Source organism: Pinus tabuliformis, chromosome 4_2 (genome assembly GCF_031772625.1).
Source record: "Pinus tabuliformis cultivar Carrire ecotype Pingquan chromosome 4_2, CPIR1, whole genome shotgun sequence".
In the NCBI taxonomy this organism is placed as follows: Eukaryota; Viridiplantae; Streptophyta; class Pinopsida; order Pinales; family Pinaceae; genus Pinus; species Pinus tabuliformis.
In genome coordinates this window covers 593,063,308-593,084,128 of record NC_142304.1, presented here as the reverse complement: position 1 = coordinate 593,084,128, position 20,821 = coordinate 593,063,308, and the positions used below count along the sequence as shown (strand labels likewise).

Sequence of the window (20,821 nt, the reverse complement as noted above, 5' to 3'; positions counted from 1 at the left end):
TTTCAAGTTTTGGGGCTCCTAAGCCCATATTTGCCTTCTCCTAGCCCAACGCTAGTTTTATTGGGCCTAGTGCTAGCTCTCATTGGCCCTAGATTCCCCTTGCTCCATTTTTGATTTGAATATTTGATTTTTTGAAGCTAATCATTGGTGGGTTTTTGCAGAAAATTTGGTAAAAATTTGTGTCTCAGGTATTGAATTGTTCTTGGCAATTTGGGCAAATGATCTTCAAGGCCTAGGGCCTAAGGGTTTGATCTCTAAACCATCTTTTTCCTCACTGTTTGCTACAACAGTCATATACCTTTCTACTAGCGGTGAGAAACACGTCTAAGTGGTTTGAAAATTAACTAAAAAAATTGCTAAATACATTAATAAGTCATTTATGTTTGATGATGTGTATCAAAAATTTGGCCTAGACCTACATTTTGGGTGACTGTTATCTCTGAATAATTCTGTTTTTGAAGTCTGAAATATAAGAGTGGCAAAATTTCATGTGGGTTAGCCTAAAATCAGTTCCTAAGTTGTCTAATACATTAAGGACTTAATTTCTTGAGTTGGGCATTCATCATTAGGCTTATTTCACGTTTTAATCGCTGGCTGTAATAAGTATATTAGATCTGATATAATTTTGGAAATCACATCGTAATAGGTTGAAATTTTTTATAATTCATGTGGGCAAGTTTGGAAACTTTTCAGTGAATTTTTTGGCATAACGATATCATTGATAGCTTATTGTTTTCATTGTCATATTGTTGCTGTCATAAAGTTTTTCTTACTGCTGTCCTAAAAACTAATTTTTGAAAATTAAGTACTCTGTCATGGAAGTACTGTTTCATAAACTGAGTATTTTTTGAGCATCTGTTGACATTGATTGCAAATAAGTTTTTGTTCTCTTTGAGCTATAATTGTATCAAAAAAATTTGAAATAAGTTTGTGGGTTAATTGTAATATTTTCAAGGGTTTATTTTTAAGTCTTCATCCAATAAAACAAACAATTTATTTTGGTGATTAAGGGCTTTTGCGACACAAGTGTTTCTAATCTTCGGGTCTAATTTCTTTTCATCATTTGGTGCATTTGCATATAAGTTAGTTTTGCATAAATAAAATTATTTCCCAGCATAAGCTTGGTCGATAGAGAGATAGATATCCATCCATTTTTGTTTGAGAAGCCTGCTTTTAATAGTACTTAAAACGGTGACCTTGCAGTCGTCAGAGCCACAACTCTCTGCAGCGTCGGAGGCACCGGGTATGTTAGATTTTTAGGAGAGGTATCGTTAATCACACCTTAGTGTGCTTCACCTTATCTTCTTTCTGCCAATTACTACGAAATCAGGGTCAATATAGAAAGGATCGAAGGGTTAAAACTTAGATAGGCATTTAACTAAAATTAACCAAGATTCTTGCATCTCATATTAGCTTTAGGATCTGCACTTCATATAAGATAGTCATTCATCCAAGCAGCAGTTGCAAATCAATTACTTGGTCCTAAATTTCCTAGCAAGATAGTTGACTCCATAAGACATTGGCATCAATTGCTTAAAATCTAATCAAATCTTATAAATCTTGCTAAATCTAAATCAAGTACTTGGTCGCTTCACAGAGTCTCCTGAACTGGTTGGTTTCCAACTAGTTCTCTTTCATTCCATTTAAGTAGGGTCTACCCCCCTTAGCCTGCTGTAGGAAGACAACTTAAACGGAGAGATTGAGGATCAGAGTGACAGCCCCTGATCTGAGCCGTTGCCGCGGTGCCTAGACAATCTGTGCGACAACAACGTCCAAGGCTATCCGTAAGCATTCTTGAGCAAAATATGAGCCACATACATATTCATGGGCATTGTGGAAAACAATATCATGAGGCGCTATTCAATATAAAATAGATCCATGACACGATTTGTATCATATGACAACACATTTGCCAAAGTATACATAAGACTTGTTGACTGTCCCAAGATCCATTCCGTGGATTGACAAAATTTGTTGTCTCAGAATTATGTGTGCAATAGTAAAATAACAAAGGAGCAACACTAGTACCCTAATGCAAGAAGATTCTCAAGTGATGAATGTTGTTTTTCCATGATACTTGAGTTTAGGTTAGAATCTTACAATCATTGACGCTACCTATTGAAGTATCACAATGCGTGCACAAATATAGACAACTTTTTACAATTTTTAACTGCCCAACTTTGTTATATTAACAAATTGATAATGCAACGGTCTAGGGCTCACGTACCAGGGATAATGGCCCTTATACATCCACTGATACAAAGATATACAACTGGGACTTGGTGTCAACAACTATGACAATCAAACTGCCGGACAAGATACACTGACCCTTTCACTGATGTAGCACGTTCTCTTAACTCCCCTTGGTCGTACCTTGAACACACCTACCCGGTCCTTCGACTCTTGATCTGCAACAACTCCAACCTGCCTCTATCTATGAACCAACTCCATTACGTCACTGAACACAACTCCAATTGCTCTCTAGTTGACCATTCGTCCTTCAACGCATCAACACATCAAGACTCCTGCCGAGTTGTTCACAACTCTGTTTGTGAACAAATCTCAATTGCCCACTGCTGCTCCTTAGCTCCTTTGGGACTACTTGCCCACTGGTTGCTCCTTAGTCCTTCGAAGACACAATTCTTAGGGACTTTCCACTAGTGTCTTCCTGTGCTGCCCAATGAAGACATACTTAGGGTACGGAGGATTGCCACTTATCACTGCAAGATGTCCTTCTCCAACAATGAACTTGGGATGATGTGATCTTCTCCCTTGACCTCCTTTCTTTGTCCTTCAAGAATTAGTCCCAAGCTCATGTAATTTTGCCTCTCCTAGCAACTCATTTGTCCTTCAATGACCTGCACTTAGGGCTTGGAGCAAGTCACTACAACCCTTCTAATTCCTGCTCTTTTGGCTGCTCCAACTCTGTCCTAGAACAACATCCTCTAGCAAATCATCAACTCAAGAAGATGACATACCTGTTCTGCAACCTCTTGCTGCTCTTCTTGACTTTAGCACACATGCAACTGTTGTTGATGAACTTCCTTCTTAGGATGTTCTTCCACTGGCCAAATTGGTCCTCTACATCCACTAACAAACCAACATCAACAAGAGGTCAACTCACTTAGCTGTCTGCAACACCTGCTGCTCTCCTCTTGTCCTCGGGTTCTGTGCCTCTTTAGCTCTGGTTAGGGCACACTAGCTGCTCTAAAAAACTGCTCCCAATTCTGTGTTTCCCTTCTTCAATATGCTTATCTTTCGCTGTCCATTATAGGACTCCAATACACTGTTTTGGGCCTTGGGATCCTCAACAAGACACCCTACAGAATGCTAGGCCAGAACAACAAGAGATCCAAGCCTGTCTTTAAAGGAAAACACCCTCCATTATGTTGTGCTATTCTTGTTGTGCACACGGCTTAGAGAAAAGACCCTTACTAAGCTTGTCGTCCCTCCAAACAAGGGTCTGCACCTACAAGACTCCCAAAGATACCTACGGCCTAGAATAGAAGCCGAAACCAACCATAATTCATGCACAAAAATCCCGCCTTCTCCTCTAACATATGCAGCCTCCTCAACAGATTAACCTGCAACAAAAATCGTCTCTAGAAATGCCAAAAGGTCCTTCTCCCTGCCTTCATCTTGCTGCCTCAATCCTGCGCATATTTGAGAGGGATATATCTTGATGTGTTTGCCCATTGGATGTGTCTCAAATAGCCTCCAGAGTCCACATACCCTTCACTTATATGCAAACCATGGGTGTCAACAAACTGCCCTTGTGCGCTTATCTTAACTCAAGCCGACCTGATTTGTTCACTAATTCACCCACCAACATACAAATAAATTTATTTCTGCACTTCTAGACCTCCGATTTCATTGATTTTTGTTGCCCCTAGTTCCTCTAGAGGACCTCTATCATCTCCATTGGTAAAACCATCAAAAGTCAACTTAGTTTTGACCCAATTCCTTTGGGTGCAAAACCCCCATGCTTGGGTTCTATGCCCACAAAACCCTTTTGTGTGCCCGTTCCTCCAAAACCCATTAGTCTAGGGTTTGAAGTGCCTCCCAAGCTACAAATCTCAACAATGAAAGGGTCTGTTGATTGGATCATTGGTAATTTGATATCTATGGCAACGCCCTTTTAACAGTAGCAATATATCCTTGACAATGATTGTATGACTGCTTGAAAGTCTAGAATTCTCATGATATTTGACAATGAATGATGTATTTCTGATAAAGTATGAATGAGCCTACTGAGGTTATAGCATATCAGAGTAGAGGCATATGACTATTGATAGACTTGTCTCCAAATTGAACAAGAATATCAGAGAAGGTTTTGGCAGTGATCCTGTGACTCTACAAGACTTTTGATGACTATGACCTTGTTTAATAATAGTGACCTTGTTTATTAACAATGACCTTGAAGAACAATGATACAACATTGGTCTTAATAATAGCAATGGGGGACAATATACCACAATGATGTTTTGAGCATATAACAGTTGGATTAAGGATAATATCATAACATTACTTAGCAACAGTTAAAGAAGCCTTGGCATATTTTTTGTGCAGCAATGTGGTTTTGATTCTAGGATTACAGTGCTGTGCATGGTCCTTATGATTCTACAACAGTAAAGGTTATTGCAGAAGTTGATTGACTTTGTCTTATGACCGAGTTATTCCTGGACTATCTTTTGTTGATTCTACCTTTACAAGAGAACGCAATATGTTGTGAGTGTTGGATATGGGCACCTAGGGTTTGGGTTGAATGTGTTAGCAACTTGGAGGCATGACAATAAACCTATTGCATGATGGCAACACTCTAATCTTGATGACAGTTTGCAGACCATGAATCTAGAAGCAACCTTGAATTACAGATTGGTATTAAGCAGTTTATGATCTATGATGTTGATTGGTTATAGCAACAACAGTGGTAACAGGCGTACCAAAGGCAACAGTGAAGTAGCAACATACAGTAAGATCAGTGTGTGGCAACAGCAGTAGCATGCAACAACAGGTGGAACAATAGCAACAAAGACAGGAGTAGCAGCAAAGGCAGCGTGGACAGAAGCAGTGGTAGTAGACAATAGCAACATGAGTGGTAGTGGAGTGCAGTAGCAGAAGTAGCAGCTTATTGTAGTTGGGCCATTGTCCTTCGTACGAGAGCCCAAATTATTTTAGGGAGCATTTGCTTCCTTCCAGCCTTGCTGGTAAAACCCTTGGGGAGTCTTGTACTTCCAGATTTATCTGGTAAATTTGTATGTACTTCACACATAACACAACATTTGGTTGAGACAAAATTTCTGAGTACTATTTATTGATGTGATGGTGATTCTTATGATTGTTTTATGCTCTGAATAATTAAAGGATTAAACTAACCAATTGTGATAAAAAGGGAACTACTGATTCACCTCCCTCTTAATATTTCCAACAAGCAACAGCCAGAAGAAGCACTGCTTTTGTTGAGGAAATTGATTGGGAAGATCAGCGTTCTTGGGCTCAAGATCATCTTCATTTGATAGTCCTTGTCGTGCCGATTCCAACGATAGGTGGCATGTCGCATAACTCCCTACGGTTGAGGAGATATGACTAGTTAAAGTTTATGCTCCGAGCATATGGTCAAAGCCCCCAAAATGAGGTGATGTGGCAGCTTAACGATTGGCTAAATAATTGATCAAGTCAGGAGTCCAAGAAGGATTATTATTGAAGTTAATAAATTTTTTTTGGAGGTTAATTTTGCTTGCAAAGAGCACCTTGAAAAAGGGAAATTAATTAATTTTCGGGAATTAAGTTGACTGCAAAGAGTGATTTTTGGATCCTGGAATGAACAAAGTTCGTTCTTCAAGTGAAATACTCCAAAAGACTTGGAATATGTAGATCTACATTGAAGATACCAGAATATATATTAAAAATGTATGAATGAGAATGATTGAGTTACAAATGAGGGTCTGCTTTATATTCCTAGGCAGGTACCCTTTCATGAATGGTCATGTTCTTAGGGACATGCCTCTTGATTAACTAATTACTATTTAATTAACTACTATTTATTATTATTATATTTATATTTTATTCATAACATTGCCTTCCTCTTCAAAAAGCTTTGTCGCAAATCTTATTGTTGACAAGGCGTATCATCTGTTTATTTTTCTTTTAACCTTTATGCATATTTCAGAACTCTTTGAATTCTTGGAGTTGCCATATTTATTGATACAAGATGATAGGATTTTTTAAGAGATAAACAAAACTATCTCACTGAGAAGGGGTTTGACCATCCTAAGTCAATCTTATGTGGAATCTTGCGGTTACTGAAAACATGAGATGGATTTTTATCACCAGATTGAATTATGGTGACATCGATGTTCTTGGGAACATAAGGGAACATAAGTCACTTGTTTCTGGTTGAGATATCTGCTTTTATAATTTGGATGGCGACAAGGAGTTCTTGTGATGTGATCTCTCAATTTGTTTGTGGTAATTTCATGGTTTATTGAAGGAATCTGATTCCTTTTAGGTACAAAAGTTGCTTGATTAATTGTGAAATCTTCGCTTGAAATTTCCATTGCTTGAACGACAACTTTTGAGTACATCTTTGCTTCAACTGGTTTATCCTCTTATTGTATTGTGATATTGACTGGCTCAGTATTCGTTCCCTTATTTTCAACTTGGACTGTTACGACTGGGGATTTCGATACTTCTTCTTGAGTAAGATGTTCTAACTTTTGTCTTTTAGCAACTTTTTGTCACTTTTAAGCTTTTTTATTTGTGTAAGAAGGTTTTGATTATGATTCCTTAGACATGAAAGTTTTTTGTTTTTTGAATTGTTGACTTTAGCCTTAATATCCTTCTCTTCATCTTTTAAACTTTTGATTTGTTGTAATAATTTTTTATTCAAGCTCTTTAAACGTAAATTTTCCTCCTCTTGTTCGGATAGGTGCTTCTTGAGTTCCTTCTTTGTGACCTTAGTTTTTTTGACTATGCAATTAATTTTTTAACGTGGTCCTTGAAGTGAGAAATTTCTTCATCCTTTTCCATTACATTTTTGTAATGCATATACACAAGATCTTCATATTCCTGTTGTAACACTTTCTTGTTTTGTCAAAGTTTGGTTATGTTGCCTTTCTCTTGATTTTCCAACTGTACTTTCTCGATACACTAGATTACATCGTTTTATAGGAGTGATGATGGGCGTTCAACTTGCAATTTGGATTCCATTTTCTTTGTTTCCTTATTAAAATCTACATGTTGTCGCTTACATATTGCCATTAATTGTTCTATATCTCTTGCGATTGATTATTTTTGTGCATCACTTAGAGATTCGACTAAGGTAAAATTTTTGTAACATTTTCTGCAAACCACATTTTGATTTCAGAATGACTCTTGACAATTAGAATATCCCTCTGAACAAAACAAACATTTTGAAAAAAAACCACTACTTCTTGTGGACGCCATCTTTTTGTTTTTTCTTCACTTATTTTATCTCCTTGATTATTTACTTATATATATAGACTTTATAAAAGTCCTTAATATATATCACCCTTCTTTTTTTTCTTTAATGAGCTTTGAGAATATAAAAATATATTCTCTTTTTAATTTTCTTCCATCTATAATAATATTTTAGTAGAATTTCAAAGAGTAACTCTTTTAATATTCCACTCACTTTTAAAGTATTTTGTGAGTGTCTTCTTATAATGCTTCCCTTGTACTTTGCTTTGAATTTTAATTGAACAATATATATATATATTATTTATTTTTCTTTTAATAATTTGACAATTTATTAATAAAAGCACCTCTAAATTTTCTCTCTCAATATATATAACCACTCTTATATTAAAATCCCTTTTAAATAACTTAATGACTTTATTATCTTATAATAATAATAGTTTCATTTAACTTCTTTTTAACTTGTAAACAATTGTTTTTACTCTTAAATTCCACTAGACAAGAAGTCAAGCTTGTGATTAAATTATAGCGTATCCATAATAGATTCAGCACCGCAATATTTCTTTGCTTAATTCGATGGCAAAAATTGACGACTAATGGACTCAATTTTGATACGGTGGTTGTATATGGAATTGGTACGATGTTTGTGTACGAATGGTGGTACGATTGTTATCAATGGCAGTGGGTTCTTAATAACTTGGAATTGCAGTTACGTGAGTTTATATTTGGATTAATGTAGTGGGTACACTTCCACAATGGTCCACTGCCCTTTGATTGACTTAACTTTTAGTGGCAGTTAATTTTAAATTAACTAAAGTTTTTTTTATCTTTAATCTGTGTTAACCTATTCTTCGAAGGATGCAACCCTTTGTGGGCTAGACCTCCTTTGCAAGTTAATCTTTGTATTAACTCAACCTTGTAGGATATATTTTACACAACAGTTGCAGGTATATCTTCACAATGACTTGTTTTTTGTTTGAAACTCCACAAAACAAAACAAAAGATAGAAAAGAAAAAAAAATGGAATTGGTTTTAAGGATTATGGGCAGTTTCTGATGGTAACAATGGTGACTGCACAAATGTTGTATGCAGGTTTTGCAGTGACGAAAAATTCTATTTGTTTAGGCAGCTATAGTGGTCAGATGGCCATAGTCAACAGGGATGGCGACAACCACAAAAGACACGACGTGCTAAGTTGGGGTGGATAGAGGTCGGTGGTAGCAGAGGTTTTGAATAAACCTCTAGAGTGCAGAACTGCAGTAGAAGGCTTAGCTTTCAACTTCGTCGGAAGTCAGGGAACAACGTACCACCGATGTTACAAAAGCAACATCGGCGGTGGCTTGGATGGGTGGAAGATGGCATGCTCGTCAAACGGGGATGACGACAGAGCAGGAGCTGCGGTGAGCGGGTAAGTGCTTTGGCCTTTTTATATATTTTTTTGTTGTAGAAATTTGGTGGCGAAGCTATGGTGCAAGGGCATCAAATTTGCAGAAATTGGCCATAAAAATCCTAAGTCAAACATGTAGCTCTTCAGGGTGTGAGCGTAATTGGAGTGTATTTGAGAAAATACACTAAAAAGGCGCAACATGTATAATTTTGAGCTTCAACCTTCAGTTGAGCAATTACGTTTATTGTAACTTTAATTTATGACTCTCAAGTGCCAAGAGTCAAGATGCATTAGTTTTTTTGACACTCTTATAGGTTGGAGTTCTCACGCCTCAATGATTTAATGTATGTGCATTACAATCTTCGACTTCGAGTGAAGCAAATAGAGAAACCAATGGATCTAGATGCCATTTCCTTAGACAATATTGATGTATTGTCTCAGTGGAGGGTGGAGTCTGAGGTGGTCATCTTGGAGGAGTCACTTGCATGGTTAGAGCCAGAGGAACCATTAGAGTAGGGGCAACAAGAGGAGGAGGACTTGGGGGAGGAGCAACACGAGGAGGAGGAGGAGATTGTGGGAGCATCAACGTCAGCACCATTTGGTATAGATATAGGAGAGCACAACTCCATACCCAACAATCATTATTTGACATTAGGTGCAGGGTCAAGGCCTTCTACTGCTAGGGGCAGGCCTAACAAACAACCCATCATATTTTCCTGTAAAAGGGGGAGAGGGCACTGATCTCAAATAGCTAGCTGCTAGTTTTATTTGTTTTGCTACATATAACTCATGATGATGATATACTTCTATATATGTGATATTTTGTATTGGTTCTCCACATTTGAGTCCTTGATTGGACAATTATCAGGGATCAACAGGATTTGGTATCACCTTTGATGTATCATTTTTATTTTACATCGTCTACATCATATATATCAGTGCTTTCTTCATATTTATGTGCTAATGTGTTTATTTCATGTTGTTATTGCTTTATATGTTTAAAAATCTGAAAAAAAAAATGAATATATTATGCATTTTTTATGTTTGCCGATATTTTCGCCGATAAGATGTTTTCAGGACCCTCGTTGATATTTTGCTGATATTGATATTTTCAACACTAGATGGATGGGTTCCTCCAGGAAATTGGTTTGCATAATGTGGTGCAAATCATAACAAATAATGCAACTAATTATGTGGTTGTTGATAAGATGCTTATGGACAACCAACGGGCACGCTGATTTTTTTAGACTCCATGTACTACACATTGTAATGATTTGGTGCTTGAGAATATTGGAAGTTCTCCTTCATTAAAGAGGTGATTGATATGGCTAGGAGTATCCCCAAGATCATATATATAACCATGCACTTGTTCTTAGCCTCATGAGGAGATGCACTAGAAATAGGGAGTTGTGACATTCTACAATCACATGTTCTGTCAACAACTTCATTAATTGAAGCGAACAAAGTTCTTTCTGCAAATTAATTACTCCAAAAGACTTGGAATATGAAATTATCCATTGAGGATATAAATATTATATTAAATATATGAATAAGAATGAGAATGAATTACAATGAGAACGAGACACTTGCTTATATATCAGGCAAGTGTCTCTTTATGAAGAGTCATACTTGAAGACAAAAAAATCCATACTTGTCTTCATATATGGTACCTGATCCCGAGATTCGCTACACAATCAATCACGAGATAGAGAAGAATTAGGATGGTGTTGGACTATTTGGCTTTGATGATGTTATTCATGAAATGACCACCCTAATGCCACGTAAGTGACAAGTCATTAGAATTTAGAACTTTAGATTTCTTAAATTCAATTATGTTTTATTTAAAATCTTAATTACATTTTCTTTATATTTTATTTTCCATTGCAATGAAATGTAATTTAGTTCTCTTTCTTTCTTATTTGTTGAAGATGTTTGGTGGCAAAACTATGTCGCAAGGGCACCAAATTTACAGAAAATTGCCATTAGAATCCTCAGTTAGACCTATAGCACTTTGAGATGTAAGCACAATTGGCATGTATTTGAAAAAATACACAAAAACTCAACAGGTTAGGACTCTGAACTTCAAGTGAACAATTAAATTTATTGTAATTTATGACCCTCAAGAGTCAAGACTCATTAAATTTTTTATGACACTTACAAGTTGGAGTTCTCATGTCTCAATGACTTGGTGTATGTCCATTACAATCTCTATGGATAAAAAAAATGGAGAGAACACTGGATGTGGATGCCATTTCCTTAGACAATATTGATGTATTCTCTAATTGCAGGGTGGAGTCTGTGATTCCCATCCCAGAGGACTCACTTGCATGATTAGAGAAGGAACAAGTACAACAATAGGAGAAGCGGGAGGAGGAGGAGGAGGATGTGCTAGCATCAACACCACCTTCACAGATATTAATGAGCATAGTTCTATACGTCTCAATCATTCCTTGACATTTGGTGCAAGAAAAGGGCCTTCCGTTGTTAAGGGTTGGCCTAACAAATAGCCCATCATCTTTTCCCATAAAAGGGGAAGAGGGCATTGATCTGGGATAGCTAGCCGCTAGTTTTGTTTCTTTTGCCATTGTACCTACAACTAATGATGATGAGATACGTTTATATATGTGATGTTATTTTGTATTGTTTCTCCACTTTTGAGTCCTTGATTGTGTTGAAAAATGTGTAACTAGGTTTGGATTTCCTAAGTATGAAATGTATTTTTGTAAATTATAAAATGAAAAGAAATTATTATTATTATGATTGGAAAACGGGTGTCATGCTCAAGTTCTTTTATTTTATAGGTCAACCACCCATTGGGTGCTTCTAGGGTTTGTCCTAGGTCTAGAAGTCAAAAGAGTCATCGTCATATATTGAAGACCCCAATGGGCACATTGTAACTTGTTAAGGAATTTTTTTTTGGTCTTTAAAGAGTCGGAATACCCTCCAAGATCAAGTAGGCCTAGAAGTTGTCAAGTCGGCCTAATTGAAGAGCCATGTCTACCCCCTTGAAGAAGCCTATATAAGGAGAGGAACTCGTCCTCCAAAAGGACACTCACTCATCTCTCATTCTATGCAAAGAAGAGGACGAAAAGGAGGACGAAGAAGAGGTCGAAGAAGGACAAAGTGTTTTGGGCTAGTTCTCTCTCTCTCACTTGCTAGAGAAAGCTAGGGTTTCTACGCAAGGGTTTCATCTAGTTCGATCTTAGAAGGAAGGAAAGAAAGCAAGCAAAGGGTACTAAGGGCATCTCTCAAGCCCTAAGTCACAAGGAAAGGAAAGCGAAGGACAAAAGAAGGCTCTAAGAAGAAGATCAAAGTTCCCACGTGTGGCAACAACAGTTGCAGGGAAGTCGGAATTTCAGATCTGCAGTAGGAGGTCGAAATTCTTCAGCAGGAGGCCGAGATGGTGCAATTGGCAGAGATTTATTTGGGTTTAGCTAGTACAAGGTTTGCACATTATCTCAAGTGGTTGATCTTGATCTTGGAGGGTATTGGTCTGAGTCATAAGGTCCTATTATTCGTCAATTGAAAGATCTATAAGAAGAGAAGAGATTTAAAGGTTTTTCCCCTCAAGAGGAGGGATTTTGGCCCTGGCTTGTAGCCTATATACTGTATCACTACTCTTATTGTTTTGGTAGCTGTTTGATGTTTCTCACATTATAATAACAAGGAACAAAGCTAATAAGTAAAAAGGCAACACAAACAATTATCAAGTTGAAGGGAATTAACATATTCATTGCCCTATTAAATTCTCAACAAATTGGACAACTATCATGGTTCAGTATGATTTAGTATCAACTTTGATGTATCGTTTTTATTTAGCATCCACTACATCATATCTATCAATGCTTTCTGCATATTTATGTGCCAATGTGTTTATCTAATGTTGTTGTGTTATATGTTTAAAATTCTAGAAAAAAACTAAAAAAATATCTAAGTTGTATTTTTCAATGTTGCACGAAGTGGGGACGTTTTTTGGAAGTGGGGACGCGGAAGCGTCTGCTATATATATATATATTTTTTTTGCATTTATACTCTAAACAAACATCCCAAATACCAAATTAGTTGTAGAAGACATGAAAACATGCATATTTTTGCATAAATCAAGATAGATATAGCATCCATTGTACATTAATGATTAATTATTCGAGCATCAACCATTTAGATGCATCAACCTTCTAGAATCTAGATTCTTCTCCTCTTGTCTAGCCTTTGCCTCTACCTCAATTGTCTAGGGATATTAGTCAACATTGCCCAATTTTGATAAAATAACCTACTTCAAGACTTAAAATATGGTAGAAAAAGCTTAACATGCTTGATCGATGATTTTGACTTGATTGAAAGGTAATTTTTTGCTAAGGGTGTGCTGCATGACAAAGGAGTTCAACAATTAACACAACCAACTCTAGGGTACATATAGGGCTTGGTGCTCTTGATTAAATGCTAATTGCATACCTTCATACTTGATATAATCTAATGAAATGCCACAATCCCATTGATCATGAATTCCTGAAAACTGTTAAGTTTGCTGAATTTTGAATAGGATATGAAATTCTATTTTCTCCATATGAAGTCCAATGAGGCTGGAACCACTCTCAAACATCTTGAGTCATTTCATGGTAATGTTAAAAATTTAAGTAAAATGATGAAAATGAAAAATAAAGGAGAATGTCACTTTTACCTTAAGAATTTAACATTACCATGAGGGAGCATTTGCTATGTTTATATTTTTTTTGTCTTCATTCCTCACCCTAACCCAAGGTGGATCCACCTCCAACAAGCAATCTCACTTAAAATTAAAAAAAAAATATTAAAAAAACGATTTTCTAAACAGCGTGGAGTTTTTCCGAAATCGTACGGGAAGTGTACGCTTCGCCCTCTGAAGCGCCACGCTTCGTACAGCCGAAGCGCCATGCTTCGTACGACCGAAGTGCCGTACGAATCGTGCTTCGGAGATTTGGAAGCGCGCTTCGGAAATTTGGAAGCGCGCTTCGGAAATTTCCAGGAAGCGTCCAAAACAGGTGGAAGCGCGCTTCCAAATTTTGGAATTGCGCTTCCGCGGACGCTTCCTGGACGCATCCGCACGGGACGCGCTTCGGGCCTTAAAACCGGGGGGGATGCTTCCTGCAACATTTGCTATTTTTTAATGTTTGCTATGATTGTCCAACTTTTGTTGATGTTTTCGCCAATGTTTCCAAAAGGATCTTTATAGGCCTTCGTTGATTTTTTGTCAACGTTGATTTTTTCAACACTGCTTAAACCAACAACCATCTCAAGCCTACTCATGAAAGTTGTTGAAAACACAAATGCCTATACCTTTGATGCCAAAGTGAGTCAACATCCAGGAGCACTTCAGATCCAGATGCCCATGCTAATGTGAGATACATGATTTGTTCCACTACCTGCTTAGAGAGTCTTGTAGCTCCCTCTCCACCTTATTCTAATATCCAAACCAATGGTGCCTAACATTGTACTTGGGAGAGGCCCTTCTTCCCACAACTCCCAATGGATAGGGGCACCAAGAGGATAGCAGAGGGCGACACCATTCTAGCTCTCGGATATATTAGACCATGAAAGGTAATGCAACCCCTAATAATGAGACCCATGTGGGAGTGCTGTACAAATGTTCAAGACTAGCATGCGCATAGCCAACAAGCAAATTGCCTCCACCAAATCCAGATGGCATTTCACCTCTTCTATACAAAAGGGCACTTATTGGGGGGATCTAGTTCCTCCAGCTAGATTCTTATACAAATATTCTTTCCTTCTTCCTCGAATGGTAGGATAGGTTCTCACTTGACTTTAGATGTTGCCCCTCACTCTCCTCAACCCAATCACAAATTCCTAGAGAATTAAGGCTCTTTTCCAAAAGCTCGGCTCTAGGCATTTTTTTTTTGCATTATAGTAGTTGTTCTTAGTTTATATTGATCAATTTGGTTTCTTTCTTTTATACGAGTGACCTTCACACTCCCACTTTGTATTTCCATTTACGTATTGAGTATTCCCATCGACCTAGTTTTTGGTCATTTACTTGACACTAATAAACTTATTTTTTCTTCATTTCCACTACCACATCTCCAAACTTGTGCAACCCATGCTTTTCTACTCTAAAGCTAAAGCTTTCTCACTCCTATTCATCACCAAACATCTACTATTTTGAACACAACTTGTACATGAGCACTCTGCTCTCCAACCTAATAAAGTAAATTTCTACATAGACTAGGAATGTAAATTTCTTATTGCTTATCAATTGTAATTGTGCATTCCCCTCACTTCAATTACTTGGTTGCTAAATTTGCCCAGTGCAAGGTTTCTTCAATGGACTTAGATTCAATAAAGGATAAATATGAATCCTTCCTAATCATCATATGATTTGAGATGCTCACGTCTAAGTACTAATTATCCATCTCATACAATGAAAGAACTACATGTCTCCAATGACCATAACTCTTCTTAAACTATGCAAGTATCTTGTAAGTAACAATTGACTCCTAAAACAAAATTAACTTACCTCCAACATTGTTATCCCACCACTTATGGGACACAATAACTATCATTGTGGCTATGTCTCGCAGTTTTTTGTTACCTCTAGTTATGATCTCTTTGTTGGAAACACTGAGAGGCGGGCTAAATCAGTATTTTACTTCAATTAGTTAATTTTAGCTTATAGAGCATTAATTATCATTGGCATTAGATTGAAACATAAATCAACAACACCATTCAACAATGCACAACATCAAGACAGTACACCGGAAACTTTTATGTGAAAACCCTTCCGAGAGGAAAACCACTGAACGCTTTTAATATAGGTCTTTAATGATTACATCAACAAGAAGCTCCAACTTCCAAGATTTTCAACACCAAATGAAGGAGGCTCCAACCCCCTGGTTTACAGGTCTAATAGAGGACACCAATAGAGGACACATATATTAGGCTCTCAGCCAGGGCAAAACCCCTCGAAGGGGAAAACCTGGAAACTCTTATCTTCTTAGAATTCGCTTTAAATGAGATACAAAGGCCCAAACCCTAGACCAAGTCCTCCTAGTACCAAGTCATCCCTTCCTCAAGTCCCTCCTTGATTTTGCACCACACTGCTACACACTGCAACTTTGACCTGCCAGCTTCGATGTTGCAGTTTGGCCTACAACTTTGACTTTGCAATTTTGACCTTGCAGCTTCTCTGGAAACCCTAATTCAACCTCCTTTTGTGACCATCCTAGAGCAAGACGTCTCCTCCAAGGTCAACGAGGTCAATGTAGGGTTTTCTCCTTCCCAACTACAAGATTCTGCACCTCATCCTACTGCAACTCGGATCTGCAACTTCGGCCTCCTTCTGCAGCTACAAAAAGCCTAGAACTTAGCATGCGTGAGAGAGATAGAGCCCAAAACAAAGATTTTTTTCGTCCTTCTTTTCTCTCCTAGACCTTCGCTCTTCTTCTTCTTGCTTTCCAGCTTTAGATCAAACTCTTTCTTGATAGATTGAACTTGTGGAGTGAGTGTGTCCAAATGAGGTCGAACTGCTTCCTTGTATAGCCTTCTCAAGGGGTCAAATTCCCTCCTTTAGTCCGACTTGATGTTCCCAGACCGACTTGTATTTTGGAGCTTCCAAGACTTTCTAGACTCAAAAATAATTATTTTTACAAATATATTTTTCCTAAAAGGGTCTCATAAACATGATGGCGACTCATTTGACTCATGACAATAAATCCTAAGACCTAACAAACCCTAGAAGCACGAACAACTTGTTTTTACCTAGAAGACCATCAATAATGAGCATGAAACCCATGCTTTAATAATAATAACTTTTTCTTTTCTTTTCTTGTTTGTTACATAGGATACATATTGAAATGAGTACAAACAATTATGAAGCCCGAAACTAGTTACATTTCTTAACAAAAAGCACAGCCAACCACAATTCTTCATTCAACATGATTAGCATGAGTAGAGAAAATGAATGCTGCAGCATTTAAGTAAATTAACATCAAGTCGAAGATTCATGGACATGAAACAATGATGTGGACAGAATATAATTGTAGTCCTTTGCAACTGGAATGTCTTTTGCAAAGCCATGCAACATATGTTTTAGTCAAATATTGACTATATAGGGAATTTGCAAAGTATCAGCACATGTGAAATGTGGTTGAGCCGTGACAATAATTAAATTGCTCCCAGAGCATAATAAAGATTATGGTGAAATCACCAGCGCCATCCTGTCTCATTGAGGTTTGGGCTTATGTTAATGTGACATGAGTGAAAAATTACAATGGCCAAAAGAGACTTGAGAAGTGGTTATAAAATGCATTTTTTCTTCCTCTTCATTGCTCCCTGGCTACCTTTCTCTTTGTCTCTCTGTTCTCAGTTGATTTTGCTACCCTTTTTATTTTGGGACTTGCAATTTGTATAACACGTACTACCCAAACACTGACATTACTATTCTAGTGAGGTTTAAGTAGTTCGTGTTTGACTATAGCATGGATTTTACATTTATTTGAAGAACAACATGGTTCTTGGAGTCTCGGTGTGTCAGGGATGCTTGTTTAATTGGAGATCCGTGGAGATTAGGTTGCTGAATAACTAGTGTATATTATTCTTTGTAGAGGATTTTGTCATGCTTTCATCTGTCATAATCCAAAGACTTGTGATTTGGGTGTCTCTTGCTTTTCTTATGAGTAATAGCTTGCATGCCTCAGCCCGTGGAGAAAAAATGATAGAAACTGCTGACAAATAGTGCATAAGTGTTGATGGATTATTTATTTATTTATTTACGATGTAATCTTTAGTAAACAATCGTTCTAAATGCCTATAAAGGCGACGTGTTGTGGATTTCTGACAGTGCAAAATAGGCTGTCAGTGCGTGGATTATGGGGTGATCTATGCTAGGTTAAATTGTAGGGGTGATAGACTGAGCTGTAAAACTTGACATTGAAATGCATGCTTTTGCCATTTAGCTCTGCATTGTAGATTAAAAATTAGGCAAATGTGTAAACAAAATTCCTAGATTTCGATAGTATTAGGCTATATGCAGTATACAAGGATGTATGGAAGGATACACATTTGATATGCAGTTTGCAAGTATGACTGCTACCTTTTTATTCTCCTTGTATGGAAGGATACATAGTTGATATGCAGTTTGCAAGTATGACTGCTACCTTTTCATTCTCGTAGGACGGCATAATAGAGTTAATTTGATTACATAATATAATATAGTGTTCCACATGGATGCATCCCCCAGGGTGAGGGGTGTGCTCCCCACATTTTCCATGATCCCGGTATGGGGGGACACTTGGGGAAATGTTTTCCCATGTCCCCCTTTTGGTAAAACTCGGGAAGACACAAGGGGAAATGTTTCCTCAATGTGGGGGATGCATTTCCCCAAAAGGGGTGCTTGTGGGTGTCTCCCCTTGAAAAGGGCAGGCCATCCCTCTTGAATCATGCCTGAAAACAATAATTTATGAGTGGGGAAGCCTAATATTCAACCCTATGGCCCTACTAATGCTATGTAATTAATCATAATGTTTAAGAATTAAATTTAATGGTAATTAATGGTAATGTTTAAGTAAAAGTGACATTTTCCTTTATCTTTCATTTTCATCCTTAAATTTTTAATATTACCAGTAAGGAGCAATCTAACTATCAGACATTTTTGTCTTTTCCGCTGGAATCTGGTGATACAATTTTTGGAAAAAACATGAATTTAAGTTGTTTGAAATGTGTCTGTGAGTGTATAAATAAATTCAGTGCCCTGAAAAACTCCTGGGGCACTTGATTTCTGCAGATTACACCACTGAAACTTAATATTCCAAGGAATTCATGCTGGATTTCTGTCAAAATTGATCGGAAAAGTTGCCCAGAAAAGGGAAAAAATGTCTTAACAGTTAGACTACTGTTTACCATTAATTGTTTCAGGATGTTTGTGAGTGGTTCCAATCTCATTGGATTTTATATGGAGAAATTAGAATTTTAGATCCCACTTAAACTCCAGCAGACTTAGCAATGTTCAGGATTTTATGATTTGGGGGATTGCAACATTTCCATTAGATTCTATAATCTACAAAGGTATGAAACGAGCATTTAATCAAGAGCACCAAACCCTCTATGTACCTCGATGTTGGTGCCAGTGATTAGTGAACTCCTCTGTCATGACCCTAGTAAAATTGTACCCATCACTCAAACAAATTTCAACTTGGCATGTTAAGCTTTTTTTATCTTTTAATGCTTAGAGGGTGATATTGATAATGAGGGTCCCAATATATCCGATGATAAATTTCAACTTGGCATGTTAAGATTTTTCTATCTTTTAATGCTTAGAGGGTGATATTGATAATGAGGGTCCCAATATATCCGATGATTTTGATGATATGTAGGCATTAGTTGTAACATTATTATTTTTGGACTATAGAGGCTATCTAAAGCCTCTTCGTTGATTTATTTTGATTCAAATATGGATTGCACTTGTTGCTATTTGGGTTATATTCACCCTTGCTATATATATGAGAAGTTATGCATATTTGTGTATAATGGTTAGAATTCATCTAGATGCACATGAATATTAATGCATTTTTTTTTCCATTTTTTTGTTTATTTATTTGAATATTTATGTATTTTTTGGTTGACTGGTTTTTTGGTTCAGTTTTTTTTTGATTCCCATTTTTGGGGTCAATCAGTTTGATGACCAATCCAGTTCTGATAACATTGTTTCATTCTCCATTGTTTATTTTCAGTTTTAAGTTTTAACTTTTGAGTGTTGATGCTAGATATTGATGACCTTAGACCAAGCATTTGACATGTCACTTTTTACTATTTTTATTTCAATGACTATTCCAGTCTTTGGATATTAGTATCTACTATTTTGCTTAGTATTAATCACATTTTAGGATCATAAATGATGATTTTCCCTAAAATCTGGAGGTTATTCCATTCATCCCCCCATGTATCTCCGTTCCCGTGTCCGCCCCCCCACCTTCTCTTGGAAACATGGTGTAACATTGATATAATTTCTATTCCCAGACCTCCCTGTTTTGTATGTTATGCAACTACAAATTAGGCTACCAAAACGGAGTTTGTTTTTATGTCCAGTGACATGTTGTGCTATCTTAATGCCTAGACAGTTCGTTCCTAGTACTATTCTAGCTTTGGTCAAGCTATTCTCACAGCCAATTATGTTCTTCAGGCACATATTAAGTATTTGATTGTTTTAAATGGATTGCAATTTGCTAATTTTTGCTTGAAATGTTCTCTACCTTTGCAGAGTGTTGCTTATGATAGATCAAGTGCTCCGAAGGAATTTCGTATCTTTGGATGGCTTCATCAGCAAAAGGAAGAAATAAGTGAGGAAACCCAGCAAATGTTTCTGCTGGGGGAATTCACTTATGATCTCGAAAAGAGCAGTGTACAGACATTCAATCTTCCACTTGACTCAACGGGAAAGCTTGTAAACCTGATCAAGTTGGATGTGCTATCAAATCATGGAAGTCCTTCACATACTTGCATATATCGCTTGAGGGTTCATGGTTCAGAACCTGAAGTCAGACCAGCAGCAGTAGAAGCTTAGATGCACGGGAGCCTATATTTTTCATCCCTCAATTGGGGTAAAGTGTTGAAATATTTTGATGGCTCTTTGCTTTGAGGTGTTCAGCTAGAGATCACTTTATTCATCGAGAGGTGCTTTGTCACCAATGGAAATGATTGTGTACTGAAAACATGCTTTGGTATTTTCCCTGTTCTTTTGTAATTTAATTGTGTATCATTGATTTTGGGTTCTACCTTTCTGCATTTATGATCTCTTTGCATCTGAAGTTGGAGTTGTTGAACTGCAATCTCATAATCTGCATCACATATGGTCAAACAGTTTATTAATTTATTGCTTAAAGAACAAATACTTCCTAAGTTTTTCGCAGGAAGAACAGAAGTATGTTTTTTCTGCAGGTTGCTGTCACGCTGGATGGAAGCCAAAGCTATGGTGTCAAAATAAGGTATTTGCAATAATGGTTATCTACACAT

The 20,821-nt window shown here is 37.1% G+C and overlaps 1 protein-coding gene across 1 annotated transcript in view; it reads left to right on the top strand.

Annotated features, from left to right (window-relative positions):
- LOC149170692 (SUN domain-containing protein 1-like) overlaps positions 1-20,583 on the top strand; it is a 44,240-nt gene extending 23,657 nt beyond the window's left edge. Inside the window, exon 2 of the mRNA XM_089423987.1 lies at positions 20,070-20,583. Within this exon, the coding sequence (XP_089280113.1) occupies positions 20,070-20,372 (303 nt within the window). The 3' untranslated portion in view covers positions 20,373-20,583. The remainder of the gene's footprint in view (positions 1-20,069) is intronic.
- Positions 20,584-20,821: the final 238 nt, after the last annotated feature.